Genomic DNA, 16,395 nt, shown 5'->3' on the forward strand with positions numbered 1-16,395 from the left:
GCTGCTTTTCCATTGAGGTCCCAGATATGCTGAGGCCACGTTAGGAGTGACGTATGGTACAGCGTCTTGTGTCTATAAGATTTTTCTTTTCAATAAGAAAATTTCCTCAACAATTCTGAATCCCATCTGGCCCCACATTGGTGGTACTGAAAAGGCACTTATTACCTTGTCTCAACAACTCAACTTCCTTCTGGTTCTCCTTTTAACCCCTTGTTAGGGGCCGTGGTGTCTTAGACCATGCGTGTCATTTTTCATTCTATTCCCTGTGCTCATCTCCTGAGATTTCCTAAGTCCCTCTCCTCCTGTTGTTTGTATGGACACATAACTTGTCATGGCCAGTGTACCCTGCGCAGCATCCAGTTTTAGCCAAACAGGTTGCTGCCTTTTTCTCAAATTTCAGTCTCCAGCTCTGTGAGCCTGTTGGGTGGGTCTTCCGCCAAGGGATTCTGATGGCTGCTGTAATCAGTTGGAGAAAGCCCCTGGTGGGGATAGGAAAGGAGTCAGAATCCTGTTTTGGGTGTCGTCTCTGCTGACATGAGCCAGACTGCTCTGGGATGGGAGGCCTTATGGGTGTCAGCCCCCGTCCATTCCCTGTCAACTGCCCCCCTTCCCCCTGGACCAGCTCAGTGTAGCTTCAGTAATTCCTCTTGCAGCTCCCGTCCCCGGAAAGGACTGAGGGGGAGGGAGCCCACTTTTCTGAGGACTTAGAATCATGGCATCCCATCGCCAGGAACCATCTTAGAGATAATGCACCTGGGTTCACCTGACACCCGAAAGCGACACTCGGGGAAGATGGGTTTTGGGTACATGACTGCATGGCTGGCTCCGAGCCTCCATCCAGGGTCCTCCCTGCCCTTGGAGGAGTCTGATGGTTTTAAGACCATGCTTCCGCTTAGTCAAGAGAACCACCAGTGAATGGGGAGCTCATTTCAAATATCCAGTCTAGGCAGCAGGGACAAGACAGAGAATGTAGCATGTAGCTTTTAGTGTAAACGCTTGGAGGTGGGAATGAATGGATGTAAGAAGGTGAGTGTATTTGTACTTCGAATGACAATACTATGGCAGAAATCATCTCGGATAGGAAATTGTAAATCTGCCTCCCTCTCCAGTGCAGTTATCCTGGTCACGATTGAGAGACGAAATCTTCCACTAGCAGAACTCTCTAGGCAGTTCATTTTCTCTACCCCAGGGAGCTCAAGAAACATTTGAGGTTTGCAGAGAGTCGAGGGCTGATGAGGGGGGAAGAGGCGGGAGGGTCGGGGGGGGGGGGGGATGGGAGGCTCTCTGAAGCTGCTGGGCTCCCCAGAGCCAGCAGGTGCTCTGTGGCGACACATGGCTTGAGCAGAAATCAAGAGCCGAAGTCACATTACACAGCAGCCTGCTGGCAGCTCAAACAGGAAAGAGCCGTTTCTGTGGTGGATCAGGCTTGGCCCCTGTTGCCTCGTTTCCTCCCTTCTCTGCGTGACGGTCAGCTTCATGTCCAAGGTGCCCTGTTGTGTGGTTCTTAGGGAAGCAGGCCCTTACTTCACACCCACACGTGTCTAACCGGAGTGTTTACCGAAGGGGGCCTGTTAATAGCAGCCGGTACATTTCTGCGTGTACCTTTCCCTGGGCTTTTATAAAGCTCCCTGCCCACTCTGCTCTCCCTTTTCGAATTTAGTCATTAAGGAAAGACTTCTAGAGTCTCCTAGAGTCACTGTTGTTCCCCTTTCAGTGCCTTTTTTTCTAACCGTCTGCCTCCTCTTTCTCTCTTACTAAGGATCTCAAGGGTTCAGAGTTCAGGTGAACAAATGTGAAATTTAGCTTCGCAGTCCAGTCACTTGAAAGGATACTCTTAGAATCCAGGACTCTTTACAGATCATTTTTGGAAATGCATGGCCCTGCTTCCTTTTCCCCATACCCATCACTGAACTTTGGAAGCTATGGCCCAACTCAAAGAAGGGAACTTGCTTCCCTCCTGGCCCATGGGTGTAAATAAATAAATGGTTGTTTCCATTCTTTGCCTGATGCAAGGACCACTGGAGATGTGTGAACTGCCTCTCCAATTAGCATCAATTTTTCAGCATCCCCTGGGTATTGTAGCCTTCTGTATTTTTATGTCTGGGGGTCTACAGAATGGAAAACAGATACACTCAATCTCCAAGTAGCCTAAGCTGAAGGAACACCATCCTTGAAGGAGATTTTAATAAAATCTGCGCTGTCACTGGTGGAGCATGGTTCCTGCCTATCTTTAGAGTTTTTTTTTTTTTTTTAAAAACCACAGGCACAGGAGTTGCCGGTGGCCTGGCAGTTAAGGATCGGGCATTGTCACTGCTGTGGCGTGAATTCGATCCCTGGCCTGGGAAATTCTGTATGCCGCAGGCACAGCCCAAACACAAAAACAAACAGCAACAGGAAAAAAAAAACAAAACCAAAACCAAAACAACCACAGGTACCTGCTTTGAACATTTTTGAATTACTTGTTGGCATTCTATCTTTTAGTCTTACTATCCCAACTGACTGCGTAAGCTTTTGCATGGCAAGAAATGTCTCCTGTTTCTTATGGTACCCCTTAGACCATCCTACTGCCACGCAGACCTACAGAAGCTTTCTCTCACCATTAAAATGGAAATTTGCTGACCCCCAGAATGGCATGTGAAAATACTGTTCCCCCTGTTCAAAAGCCCTCTTATGGTGGCAGTAATGACCATCGGGGCTTGGTTGGTGAGAAGGGGACTGCTAAACAAGAGCCTTGCCCGCAGCTTCGTGAGTTGGGAGAGAAAATGCAAAGCGTATGCAGGCCCCTGGACTTCTGGTGTCTTTTATCTTATTGTTTTCATTAAAGTTTTTTTTAATTCAGTTTTTACAGATTGCTTTCCACGTACGGTTATTACAGGATATTGGCTATATTCCCCCTGTCATATGAGCCTATCTTATACCCAATAGTTTGTGCCTCCCTGGTGTCTTTAAAAAATATACGCCGTATGGAGTGACACCATGCAGTTTGGGAATAGCCATGACTGTGACAGTTGTTGTCTCCATTGAGACACATGCCGAGGGGATTCCTAAGGTCAAAGGACAATTTCCTTTTTATTTAACCTGAACTCTTAGTAGCCAGACTTGATCTGCTGTGACAGAGGAGATGGCGATTCCTTCTGGCAGCGTGCAGATGTGGATCTGAGGTGTCCTGTCACCAGCCTGACTTCGGAAGCCTGGGGATGGTTCCTAGCACGCGTTCCCAGTTAGAGTGGGGACTTTTTTCTCCTTGGTGTCACCTCCAGCAAATCCAGGAGGTCCTAGGTCCTCTGCTCCTTCCATTGAGCCGTTCTGATGATCTGCATCCTGCCATGAGCACAGCCGCCCGTTGTAAAGGGGAAGCCTTATTGACTTGCAAGTTTCTGTTACAGGTCAAACTTGATTTTGACTTGCCTTCAAGCCCCTCTCCACCCCCCCACCCCCTTTTTAGGGGATAGGAAACAAGTTTGGGGAGAAATAGGGGCGGAGTCCTATTTAAATGCTCTTATGCTATTTGGTATGTCAGATTTCCCAAGCACAAAAGAGCATGTGCTCATAAAAAATGCAACGCCCAAGGTTTTGTTTTTAAGTTGTCATAGCTCTATAAAAACGTAAGTCAATGCTTTGAATTTCTAGACTGTAGTTAACAAGAATAACAGCAATGCTGTTTCTGAAGGTTGCCGTAGAAAAATAATGAATTGTCGTTAGGAAGGCACCCTAAACATAGTTCAAGTGCAGCAGCAGTTTTCAGTCTTTTGCAACGTTCTGGGAAGTAGAGGTCAGATGTAAAAACTGGTGGATGCTTCTAAGTAATTTCAGGTCACCCAGGATGTGCTGTCAGGACAATCATCGGCACCCATCTCCTCTGAGACCTCAAATCCAGGATATTCTTCTTTATGTTGGAGTCGAAGGACGCAGTATTTTCCTCTGTGTTTCTGCAGACTTGGAAAGACAAAAACGTCCCATAGAACAGTTCTGGCTGGTGTAGCGTGAAGGCCTGTGTTTTACTAGCTCTGTGGGGCCCGAGGTTGAGATGAAGACTATTGGTAACCAAGTTTCTTATTGGTTAATGGTTAATTAGTAGGTTTGTCTCAGAGCTAAGCCCTACACTCACTCTTCCCTATTAGTAACCTTACGATCAACTGGCGAGGTCTAAAAACTTCTGTCACCTGCTCTGACTCATCCAAGTTCAGAGTGAATCTCAGAAGTCTCGGGTTTCTTCAGGAAGTTGAGGGCAGACATCGCTTGTGAGATCAGGTTAAGGTGACTTTTCCTTCTCGTAAGCGTTAATAATTGTCCCCAACAAAGCAAATAGGCTGGAATCATCTCTCTGTGATAGGGTTACATTTTCTTAGTGATGGGGCATTTAGGAAACCAATGGTATTTTATAACCATTTTCTTTTCCCACTGAAAGTTTGAAAAAAGGTGAAGCACACTGTATTAGAAAATACACGGATCGCTTCCCGGCCTTTGGGCTAAGATCACGTGTAGAAAATACATAAGATATATTAGGATTTCTCCGTCTGGGAGAAGCCGAGACGAAGAAGGAACATGATTAAGGTTAAGTGATTGGACAAGATATTGAAGCAACCAGGGCCGATAGGGTCTTGAATAGTGGGCTTCAAAGCTACAGGGAGCTTTCATCTTTTTTCTTTTTCTTTTTTCTTTTTTTGTCTTTTTGCATTTTCTAGGGCCGCACCCACGGCATATGGAGGTTCCCAGGCTAGGGGTCTCATTGAAGCTGTAGCCACCGGTCTACACCACAGCCACAGCAACGTGGGATCCGAGCCATGTCCGCAACCTACACCACAGCTCACGGCAACGCCAGATCCTGAACCCGCTGAGCAAGGCCAGGGATGGAACCCACAACCTCATGGTTCCTAGTCGGATTCACTAACCACTGAGCCACGACGGGAACTCCACTATAGGGAGCTTTCTAAAAAATGTCCCTCTGCTAGAACCAGAGCTTACAGGCTGGGCACATAAATACAGAATGAAGGCTCAGTGGATCCTGTAACAGCAGTGACTATTTATTGGATTCTTTCCACGCGCTAAGCTCTTTCTTGCGTTACCTCCTTTAATCTTTATAACACCTTTAGGAGGGAGGTCTTCTTATTTATCCTCATCATACATGCTCGGAACCTTGCTGTGAGACCCTGTAGTGTGTCCCAGGTCACACAGGCCACACAGGGGCAGGGGTTGGGGGGAGGCTGGGATTGGTGATGAGGCCTGGGGAGTTTAGAAACCATTACTTTTTCTTTTCTTTCTTTCTTTCTTTCTTTCTTTCTTTCTTTCTTTCTTTCTTTCTTTCTTTCTTTCTTTCTTTCTTTCTTTCTCTCTCTCTTTCTTTCTTTCTTTTTTAAGATTGCTGTTGCCTTTTTAAATACTTAGACTAGATCTCTCGAGCCCCACATGGCAGTTCTTGTGTGTTTTATTTTTCCTTAGTAACTCTCCTTAAGTAGGTCATTATCCTAGCATCTTAGGACGGTGACCTTGAAAGAGAGATCAGCGGGTCTGCAGCCTGTCCTCCCGGCGTAGGGATGCTGAGGAGTTATTTTTGCGAATCTTGGATATCTTTAGGAAGGACCTCCACTAAAAAAGCTACCCTTTGATAAGACTGTTCTGGTATATATTCCGTTGGTCAGGAAGTTTATGTAAAAGCTAATATGTCACAGAAAACAAGTTCTTTTATAGCCTCGGGGGAAGTTAGAGAATGACTAATTACTACTTTGTTATAAAATTCCATCACTCACTCCAGCCACCCTGGGAGGGTCCTTCCATGGTTGTTGACTGAGCACCTACTTTGTGCCAGGCCTGATGCTGAATAGTGCTGAGTCTGAGCCTGGAAATCTTTAAGAATAGCACTAGACAACCCAGCTACCTCGGATCATTTAGCATCCGATTTTTAATTTTTTTCATTAGTAATGATGATTTGCCTGTCATTGTATATTATTTAATCTATATGACAGTCTCTGAGATAGTGTTATTGTACCCATTTTACAGATGAGCAACGGAAAGCCCAGCAGCATTCAGAAACTTACCCCATGTCACACAGCAGGGCTTTGGTCATGTGATGTGAGCTCCTATAGAGAATAACAATCACTTTCATAGAGTACTTTACAGTTATCAGAATGATTATACTTATATTATCTAATTCTGTAAGCAAAAAATGATAGTAGTTGCAATTACACTCATTTAACAGATCTCAACCTTTTCTATTTATTATATACCTACTGTGTACCAAGAATGCTCGATAGCTTACCATCTAAGGCCCAGGTTGTGTAATGCTCACAACAGCCCTAGTAAGTATCCTGAGTCTGATTTTACAGATGAGCCGTCGAGGCCCCCAAAGTTTAGGTGACTTGCTCAGCATAGCAGGGGGGCCGTCATTCAAGCCTCAGCGGGTCTGTCTAGCCAGCACATGTGAGCAGTTTGCTGCATCCGCTTTACCTTGTTCTGCTGCCTTGTTTTCCGGACGAGGAAGCAGAGGTTCAGAGAGTTTAGCTAACACAGCTGGGGTCAGATGGCTTTTTTTCTTGCTCCACCACAGACCCTCTCTTTAGAAAGCTCGTTGGCTTCTGCCTGCTCTGGGCTGCTTCTCAGCAAAAGGAGAGATGAATGAAAGGTTCTATCTTATCTCCAAGCTGTGTTCCTGGATTCCTTTGTGATATGTCTGTGATTTAAGTCCTCCTTTATATTTCTTTGTATTACCCACCCCCCTGCCTGCAGTTTTAGGCAGAGAACCCCTCTATGGCTGGTAGCATAGCATGTGACTGTAGAGAGATGGGGGTTCAGCTTAAACCACCTGCTCAGGAAGTCAGCTGGTGAAGTTAGAGACGTCAGATTAGAAGCAAATCCAAATCTGAGTCTTGTGTGCCCTGCTCATTTAGCTATGGGTTCTTGTCCTTTTTGTCTACTGAAAATGTTGCCTGAGGAGTTCCCTGGTGGCTCAGCAGGTTAAGGACCTTGTGTTGTCACTGCTGGGGCTCAGGTTTGATCCCTGGTCTGGGAATTTCTGTATGCTTGTGGGTGTGGCCAAATGTGCTTAAGAAAAGACCTTGGCTTTCTGGTGATGTAAAGACTGCATCTTTTTTTCATCTGAAGATCCTTTGCCTTTTATCTGAATGGTGAATTACGTTAATGGTTAAAGCAAGGAAGAATATCCAATATATAACAAGGACCACTCACTCAGATTTGAAAGGTTGCCAATCTGTGCAGTCTCAGCCTGGGACACTGTAAAGCATACAAGTTCATTACTGTAACAATCACGTATCCTTTAATTTTCTGAAGGAAAATTGCTATACATGCACTCAAATCATGAACTCAAGCAAATGTTTCTTGAAATTGAAGTGGATGAAAATTTTCTATACATCTGTTGATATGGTCAATGTTAGATAAATATCCAGATGTATTTCTGAATTGAACAAATAAACAAGAATTAGGGAGTTCCTGTTGTGGTGCAGCGGAAACAAATCCGACAAATATCCATGAGGATGCGGGTTTGATCCCTGGCCTCGCTCAGTGGGTTAAGACTCCGGCATTGGCATGAGCTGAGGTGTAGGTCGCAGATGCAGCTCGGATCCTGTGTTGCTGTAGCTGAGGTGTAGGCTGGAAGCTGTAGCTCCGATTAGACTCCTAGCCTGGGAACCTCCATATGCCACAGGTGTGGCCCTAAAAATCAAAACAACAACAACAACAAAATAAACAAGAAATAGCTGAAACTAAATGGCTTTGTACAGAAAAGTTGAGAGGCCTTAAGGAGGAATAATCTCAGAAAAACCCATGTTTTGTTCTTCCCACTTTTTATTTTGGAGAAAAACCTGAATTGACTCAATATGTTTATAGCTTTTGAAAAAAACTGAACTTTTCATTTTCAGAGGCTGATAGATGACGTGGCAATAATTTAAAAATTAAACTTATTCCAAGTGTATGAACTCTAGTTCAGATGTGTTTTAGCCAGGGAGCTCTCCCCGGGTCACTGAGAGCTTTTTCTTTAAAGACAAGAAGTAATACTTACCGTTCAGGTGCCTCCTCTGCTACTTTCTACAGAGCTTCTCATGCAGGTGCCACATTCCATAATTCATTTATTGCTCTCTCACCCCCTTTTACAGATGAAGAAACTGAGGTTCAGAATCACTGAGTAAATAACCTAAGATCCCGGGGCTGGAAAATAAAAGTCTCAGAACCTAATTCTGCACATTCCAGAGTCCATGGCTCTTCTACTATACAAAACTCTCCTGTGAATAGCCTGATATTAGAATTTTTAAAGTTAACAAAATTTAAAGTTAGCAAAAAATGTATTAAGAGAAATTTATGATTCTGTTTGATTAACCCTTATGTAAGCCTGGAATCAGACAGCAAATTTACCTTTTTTTCTTGCATAGATTGAAGCTCTTTTTTTTTTTTTTTTTTAATTAATGTTTATGGATGCACCTGCAGCATTTGGAAATTCCCAGGCTAGGGGCTAAATCTGAGCTGCAGCTATAGCAACTCTGGATCCTTTAACTCACTGCACTGGGCCAGGGATGGACCCCAGCTGCCGCAGCCAGATTCTTAATCCACTGCGCCACAGTGGGAACTCCAGATTGAAGCTCTTTCAGGTTGTGTCTCTAAGAAACACCATAGGGATATTGCTGATTCCCCACAATTCACCCTAACCCGTTGGTTTCCCATTATTTTTTATTATTATGGTGACTCTAGGTATCACTAGGCCACATTCCAAACATGTGACATCTTTAAACAGGTGCCAATAGGATTAAAGACATTTTCTCTGTTCTGTTTTGGGTCATTTTCTTACTGTCAGAAACTCACGAGTTTAACACTGAAACTGGATGATGCTGAAGCTTCTCAGTTCTTAGTTGGCTTTGAAATTAACTTTCATCTTAAAGGTTATTTTCAGGAGTGGCTTAAGCATGAGAATAGCAACTGGCTGCCCTCTTTCCCATTCTGTTTCCATGCTGCCCCTCTGTGCCCATCTCTACCCCAGCCTTCTAACCCACAGGCTAGAAAGTGCCACCCATTGACCTGCTTGGAAAGAAAGTGAACTGTGTTATAATCACAGAATCATGACTTCGAAAAACCAAAAAGCACCTCCAAATAGGCAACAGTACAGGAGTTCCCATTGTGGCTCAGCAGGTTAAGGACCCGATGTAGTGAGTCTTTGTGAAGATGCAGGCTCCATCCCTGGCCTCGCTCAGTGGGCTAAGCATCCAGTGTTGTCACAAGCTGCGCTGTAGGTTGCAATGCGGCTCGGATCCCGCATTGCTGCGGCTGTGGCGTAGGCTCAGCTGCAGCTCCGATTGGACCCCAGCCCAGGAATTTCCATGTGCTGCAGGTGCAGCTGTAAAAAGAAGAAGAAGAGAAGAAAAAAAAGCAATTGTATAAGGCACAGTCTGTCTGCTCTTTGCCCAAGTAAAGTGTTCAAAAAATGTCTTACTTTTTAAAGGAGTCAATAATACATGTTCATTGGAATAATCTTACAACATTCAGAAAGTAAATAAAATAGAATTCAATTCCGTAAAGATAACCAAAGCAGATTGTTTTCTAAATGACTGTGAAGCTTTCCGAAGAGAAATATTTATGTGAGAGAGGGACAAAGTGTCCTATGGATGATGCATTTTGTTCCTTTCATCCAGACTCGAAGTCTAGAAAGCCTGGTGCTTTCAGGGGCCTGCCAGGGTGGGGTCATGGGAGATAAATGGGCCTTGGGAGATAAATAGGCCTTGGATATTCTTTTTCTAAGTTTGGGGTTGCGTGTTCTAAAGCCACAGCAGCTGATATGCTCAAGACTCTTCTTCTTTCCCCCAGACCCCAGGCAGGCGCAGTCTTCCCCGCCGTGGTCCTATGACCAGTCGTATCCCTCCTACTTGAGCCAGATGACGTCCCCATCCATCCACTCCACCACCCCGCTGTCCTCCACACGGGGCACCGGGCTTCCTGCCATCACCGACGTGCCCAGGCGCATTTCAGGTAAAGACCACCCTTGAACGCAGGCGCGGGGTCGGGGCTGCAGGCTGGGCCCAGCCGTCTCAGCTCCGCTCCCAGTAACTCTCCGTGAGAGGCATGTGGACCAGGGTGTGGCAGCTGCAAAGCGGGTCTTCGGAATGATGGGGCTCTCAGATGCTCGAGCTTTAAATTTAAGTCAGGAGACGGAAACTCCCCCAGAGATGGCATTCTTTCCTAAGATGGCACTTACTACCCCTTCTCCTCTCCCCACCCCGCCCCCACCCCCGTTTTACTCCTGCTGAAGTGTGTCTCCCTTGGTTGGTGCTATCTCCTGACTGAGGCTCCTCCCGAGGCCCTTAGGCCAGGCCTTCCTCTGCTTGCCTTCCTTTCTGCCCCTAACGTCTGCCTGAAGCCAAACGACGGGCCGAGCGCACTGCCCTCCGTTTCTAGAGGCTCTTCAGTCCCAGGAGTCCCAGGTAGCCAGTTCTAAGAGAGAGCACCTGCACATTTAAGGTCCTTGTCAGACACCTGTCACTCGTGGTGCAGTGAGGCTGCAAGAGTCTTGCAAGGCTGCATGTGGCCTCAGAGCGGCCAACTCAAGTCCGAGCAACCTGAGTCACACAGGTCACTGCTGTGGCTCTCAGCGTGGCAGCCTCACATGTGCCCTCTTTCAAAGGCACCACAAAATTCTATAGCTTGTGGTGGCAGCACATGTGGCAAGGATCCTGGCCACCCTCCTCTCTCTCATGGAGAGTTCATCTCGGGGAGCCAGAGAGGGTCCGCGCAGATGTCAGCCTGACACGTGGAGGAAAGTTCTAGGCTCTCGGCCAACCATACAAGTCCTGTGAATCAGAGGAAAGTCTCTGAGACACTCCAGTGTCCAGACTGCAGCCCGGCGCCCCTGTCAGAGGCACACGCAGGGGGAATCCTCCGTCTGTCCGACCCTCTGCTCAGCGATCGGGCTCCGTGCACCTGTGTGACTCCTGGCCAGGTTAATGCCTTTCTCTTTCTCTCTTTCTCTTTGTGTTTCTGTCTCTGTGTTCCCTCCCTCTCTTGTTTTCTGCAAAGCTCGAAGCCGTTGCTCTCTGCGCTGAGTTGCACCACTGGCCAGCTGACGGTCCACCAGCAGGCTTGCAGGTTGTGATTAGCTCAGACTCCTTTCTTTCTTTCAACCTGGGAGGAGGGAAGTCTTTTTTTCTCCAGCAAATAGCAGGAAAGGGGCTCTCTGGTCCTAGTTCCTTCAGCTTTTCTGCCGCAGACGGACTCCCTAGGGGTGAGTAGGGAAAGAAGGGGTGGGGGAGGGAGGACCTCAAGATTTCTTTGGAAAAAACCACGGGACCACTTTTCCTTCTGACTGCTGTTATAATTTTCATGAATCACATGGTCTTGATCGGGGAATGGTGCAGCGTAGAGAATTTTAGGGATCATTTCCCTTGACTGCAACAACTCCCTCCTGTAGGCAGACATTAGTTAACGACACGGGAAAGGATGAGTGAGCACAGAGGGACAAGCCAGGGCTCCTGTGGGATCCGAGGTATAGTGTTGAGTGGTGTTGAGTTATTTCTGGTCCTCCTGCATTTTAGACTGAGTCCGTTTTGTCTCACGGAGTGCCAAGGTGATCCTTTGCCAGGACAGATTTGTGCAAACTTGCTTCTGTTTAGGGTCCTCTGGGCTTCTGTCTGTCCAACCCTTTGTGGCTGAAGCAGATTTTACTCTTCGTCCTCTGGCAGTACCTAGAGGAAAGAAAAAAGCACCTCAGGGAGTGATTGGAGCTTTCTTTTCTTTTCTTTTCTGTTTACAGCTGCACCTGTGGCATATAGAAGTTCCCAGGCTAGGGGTTGAATCAGAGCTGTAGCTGCCAGCCTGCACCACAGCTCATGGCAGTGCTGGATCCTTAACCCTCTGAGGGAGGCCAGGAATCGAACCTACTTCCTCATGAACACTATGTCAGGTTCTTAACCCATTGAGCTACCACAGGAACTCCTGATTGGAGCTTTAGAGACTCTTACCTACAGCATTTTCCTCCTGAGCTGTGTTCTTAGCCAAATTCAATGGGAAAACCATTGAAAGTAACACAGAAAAAAATGCCGCATTACGTGTGTAATACAGATGAGCCAGAATCTTTGGAGTCAATTTACTGATAATTACCTAAAACAAATATGAATTTGCTCATCTCACGGAGGAGGCAGGAACTGATTCATGATCCAGCCATACATTGACCTGAGGCTAAAGGTAGGAGCGGCGCTCTGCTTTCAACTAGTTTAAAACTGAGTTTAGTCCAGTGTTTTTCTTCCACCCTGAACATTTCTTTGAATCGTTCCTGGCAAAGTAACATGGTGCCAAGGTGTTCTGCATAAACAGTAAAGCAAAGAGAACAGAAAATCCCTCTTGTCAGCGTGTGGGAATCAGGAAGCAAGAACTAGATGCAGACAGTCTGGGAACTGGAGGAACCCTGCTTTTTCTGACCTTGCTCTTGGGTGTGGGATTATGTCCGTCCCCCCGAGTACTGCCCAGTGGACTTGGGGACCGAGTCATCTGGAGTGAGTACTGTTTTCATTTCAGGGGGACCAGACCTAGACAGCTTCTCGGAGGGGAGCCTGCCTCATGGGTTTGGAGGTACCAAGTTGCATACCTTCTGTTTTCATATTGTTCCCCTCAATATCTAAAGGGAAGCTATGTGTCTATACCACAGACAGCTAAAATAGGAACCCCTGTCCCCATCTCCAAGCAGCCCTATGTTTACCATTTGAGATGCCTTCCAGAACAGTCCCTGCTTTTGTGTAGAGACGCCCACTCTCATCTCCCTGTATGAAGGGATACACAAAACATTCTCACAGGACCTTGGGTGAGAAAGCAGAAAATGCCTCATTTATACATTAGGGTTGGAAGGTTCAGACCCAGGTTTGAATTTTAACCCATCCACATAGCAGGAAAGCTTCTTAACCTCTTGGAGACTTAGTTTTATTATATGTGAAACAGGGATAGAATATTTATCTCTTGGGGTTCCTGTGAGGATTCAGTGAGGTGCTTCATGTACAGTGCTTGGGGCAGGCTGACGCACCGTATGTGCTCAGCAGATGGCAGCTGATGTTATGAAGTTTAACATTGTTTTGTACAAATCGTATGTCTGTATATAATTTGCAGGCAAGCCCTGGCTTAAGTGAATCGGTGGGTGAAAATGTACACTTTTAAAGAGGTTTATTTGCTTTATAACATGGATGGCCACGGCGTGCATTTAAAATTTTTTAAAAACCCTTGAAATATTTAAATATGTAAAATGAGTTAATACTCATATGGCATTCATAAAGCGCTTAACACAGTGCCTGACGCATAGAAGTACTCAATAAATGTCATTATTATTCTTCCATAGACTTCTTATGAATTTTTATAGCGCGACAGCAATTGGAAGTCATTCACAAAAGGTCAATAAAAGTCAAAGCACTAAGAGAAAATAACTGTTCAGTTATAATGTCAGAAAAGAGAAAATGTTAAGTTACACTTGCATGTAACTAGGCACGCTGATATTCTTCTCTAGGGGGTCATAAGAATAAAAGCGAGCAGAAACTTCTTTCAGAAAGACATATTCCTAACGAAATTGCATTTCGTCCTGGAAGACAATTGCCAAGAAAGACCATGATTTAATCTATTTAAAGACCTTCAGAGAGTCCAATTTTATCATTCCTTTTTTTGGTAGCCTTTCTCCTGAGTAATTTTTCAAGTGTGGCTACAAATGCTCAAACTTAACGAACTTTGATAGTGACAGTGATATTATACCATATAATATCATAAAGAATTTGAAGCAAAAAGTAAATAAAATAAGATGATAAAGATATATATATATATATATATGTATATTACTCACAATCCCTACTTTACTGCAAAGAAATATACAAGCCAGTTATCTTGAAGTTCACAGGTGCAAAACAAAGATTCAGGAAATATTTCCTTAACCTTTAGTAGCCTCCCATACTATAACAAGAACAATAGCAGTAGTTATATGTTTATGGCTGAACAATAAATTATTGTTATGTATTTATTGAACAATAAGTAATTCTGTGGTGTAAGTGACTAATAGAGTCTACCTTATTGTATCAAGTGTAGGTCATATCCAGCTGGATTATAAAAATCAAGGTGGTTCCTTTGTGGCTTAGTGGTTAAAAGATTCAGCATTGTCATTGCTGTGGCTCGGGTTTGATTGCTGGCCTAGGAACTTCTGTATGCTGCCAGAGTGGGGAAAAAAATATCTAGCAGAAACCAGTCTAGAGACGTCCAGTGCAGAAGAAGCCCTGTAGGGGTGGGTTCCCCACTCCACTGCATTTACTGTGCTAAGTATGACCTTATCACATAAATAATCTGTATTTAAGTAGCATCCTCAGCCCCCAGAGATTTTATACATTACCTTATTTCATCTTATATGATCCTAGAAGGATGTTCACTATACAGAGCTACCAATTCTCACCGATGCTATTAAAGAGCCATGTGTGGGTCAAGGCTAGGAGCATTGACAACAAACCAAACCATTGCGTGTCTTCATCCCTATAATGTCACCGTCACCCACAGCATTTTTGACGTTCAAAGCACTTGTGAGGCTTGACACAAGGATTATAATTACTTTGCTGGAGCTCATGCAACATGGTTATGTAAGTAAGTACTTACTGACTTTCCAAATGTATCTTATGGAATTACATACTGTTAGAAAAAGAGGCACAGCTGTTTGCTGAGTCTTATTCTTTGACTTGTGGGTCAAAGTATGAGCTACTGTTAGCCTCTTAATGGAGATTATATATAGGTTTGTTCATGGCAAACAGTCCTCCACCCATCCGAGTGAAGCATCTCAGATTAACCTGCATGTGGGTTGCTCTTTGACGTTCATGAGACGGAAGGGATTTATACAGGCATTTTTCTGTGGTCTTGGCCATTGTACCCAAGGACCTCTCCATGCTTTCTGGGGTGTAGCATATGAATTAAAGATGCAAAGGGAGGGTCCTCCCAACTGAGGTTGTCTGCCTCAGTTACCCTGGGAGAGGCCAAAACAGGTGGTATGGATGATTTTTCTCCCAAATTTTAGGATTATTTTACATGAGACAGAGTTAAGAACTTTCGTCTTTTGGAAGGTTATTCGTTTTCTCTGTAAGTAAATAGTCTTGAATTTCTTCTTTCAAAATACTTAAATATCAACAAATTCCACTTAACTGTACAGGACTCTTAAAGATGTCTTCATGTTTATGGCTGTTAGTTGTTAAACTATAATATTTCCAAAGGTCAGCAGAATAGGGATTATTCTAAACAAATACAATTATTAAAAATTATTTGATTACTCCCACAAAAGCTAGAAACTGTAGTGGAAAAACCCTATTTGATCCATCAAGGACTATCGGGAGGATTGTTTGCTGTAGTTTCAAAGTCGGAGGTGTTTGATGTAGTTCATTTTTCAATGTCCCCTGTAGCCGAATTTCTGTCACTTCCTGAGCCCAGGTTTGAAATCAGCAGCTTTAGCAATGTGCCAAGTATATGTGGACATTTATTTTAGCAGGTCCATTCTTAAGTCACAGGAGGGAGTGACGGCTTAAGAGAGGTTAAAAGGAAAACTCCAGCAATTAATACTAGGAAACCAGAACGTTAAAGCAGCTATAATAAAACACTAGAAGATCGACTTCTTTTTTTTTTTTTAACTACAGAACCATTCCTTTATTAAGACCCACCTGTTTGGTAGACACACCTCTGCCACAGCAGCCATGGGCAAGTAATTAAGTTTAATAGGAGTCACTCTTATGTTGAAGAAGTTCTCTGTTTAAAGCCACAGAGGGGGAAGTTATTAAATTTAATGGACCCTAAACAAAGGCAATCCCTGTGTTACCAATTGAATATTCAGTCTTCTTCCCTATAATATTGACTGTGATCGATTGGGTTATTTTTGCATTCTGTAAGTTGAAATTCATCTTGCTTTCTTTAAAAACTGGCTATTGTCTGACACAAGCAGGGGATATTTTTATCTTATTGCTGTAGGCTTGGTTTCAAGGGCATACCTGGACCTCGGTTGAGCATAACTTTTGAGTTCGTGGGGCTGAGGACATAAGAAGTGGTTTCCATTCCTACTAGATCTGTTGAGGGTAGTTGGCCCAGCTCGCCAAGTTGGATAAACTTGGTTGTATGACGAGTTACTATTATCTGTAGCAAGACTGACAGAATGAAACCTGGAGGCATGGGTTGACTCTGATTTTCTACACGATTAGTATCAGTTGTTTTGGTGAGGATTTATTTTTGATACCTGTGCAATACCCCACACTTGGAGAAAAGAGTCAGTAATGAAAGCAATCATGCTTATGCGGGGATGGCAGGATTATAAACGTTATTGACAGATTTGCTGTAATCCCTTTCCTTTCATAGAAGAAAGCTTGGGACCTTGAACCTAACTTCACCGAAAGTATTAAAGTTGATTTTCTAATGACACAGTGG

General features: G+C 44.5%; 1 protein-coding gene across 4 annotated transcripts in view; it reads left to right on the plus strand.

Annotated features, from left to right (window-relative positions):
- RUNX2 (RUNX family transcription factor 2) overlaps nucleotides 1–16,395 on the plus strand; it is a 147,961-nt gene that overhangs the window by 99,896 nt on the left and 31,670 nt on the right. For 3 of the 4 annotated variants that reach the window (XM_047794876.1, XM_047794874.1, XM_047794875.1), the window contains one exon: nucleotides 9,802–9,963. In XM_047794876.1, coding sequence (XP_047650832.1) covers nucleotides 9,802–9,963 — 162 coding nt within the window. Of the gene's footprint in view, nucleotides 1–9,801; nucleotides 9,964–12,501; nucleotides 13,582–16,395 lie in introns of those variants that run through there. The other variant, XM_047794877.1, reaches the window with a different exon arrangement.

Source organism: Phacochoerus africanus, chromosome 9 (assembly GCF_016906955.1).
Source record: "Phacochoerus africanus isolate WHEZ1 chromosome 9, ROS_Pafr_v1, whole genome shotgun sequence".
In the NCBI taxonomy this organism is placed as follows: domain Eukaryota; kingdom Metazoa; phylum Chordata; class Mammalia; order Artiodactyla; family Suidae; genus Phacochoerus; species Phacochoerus africanus.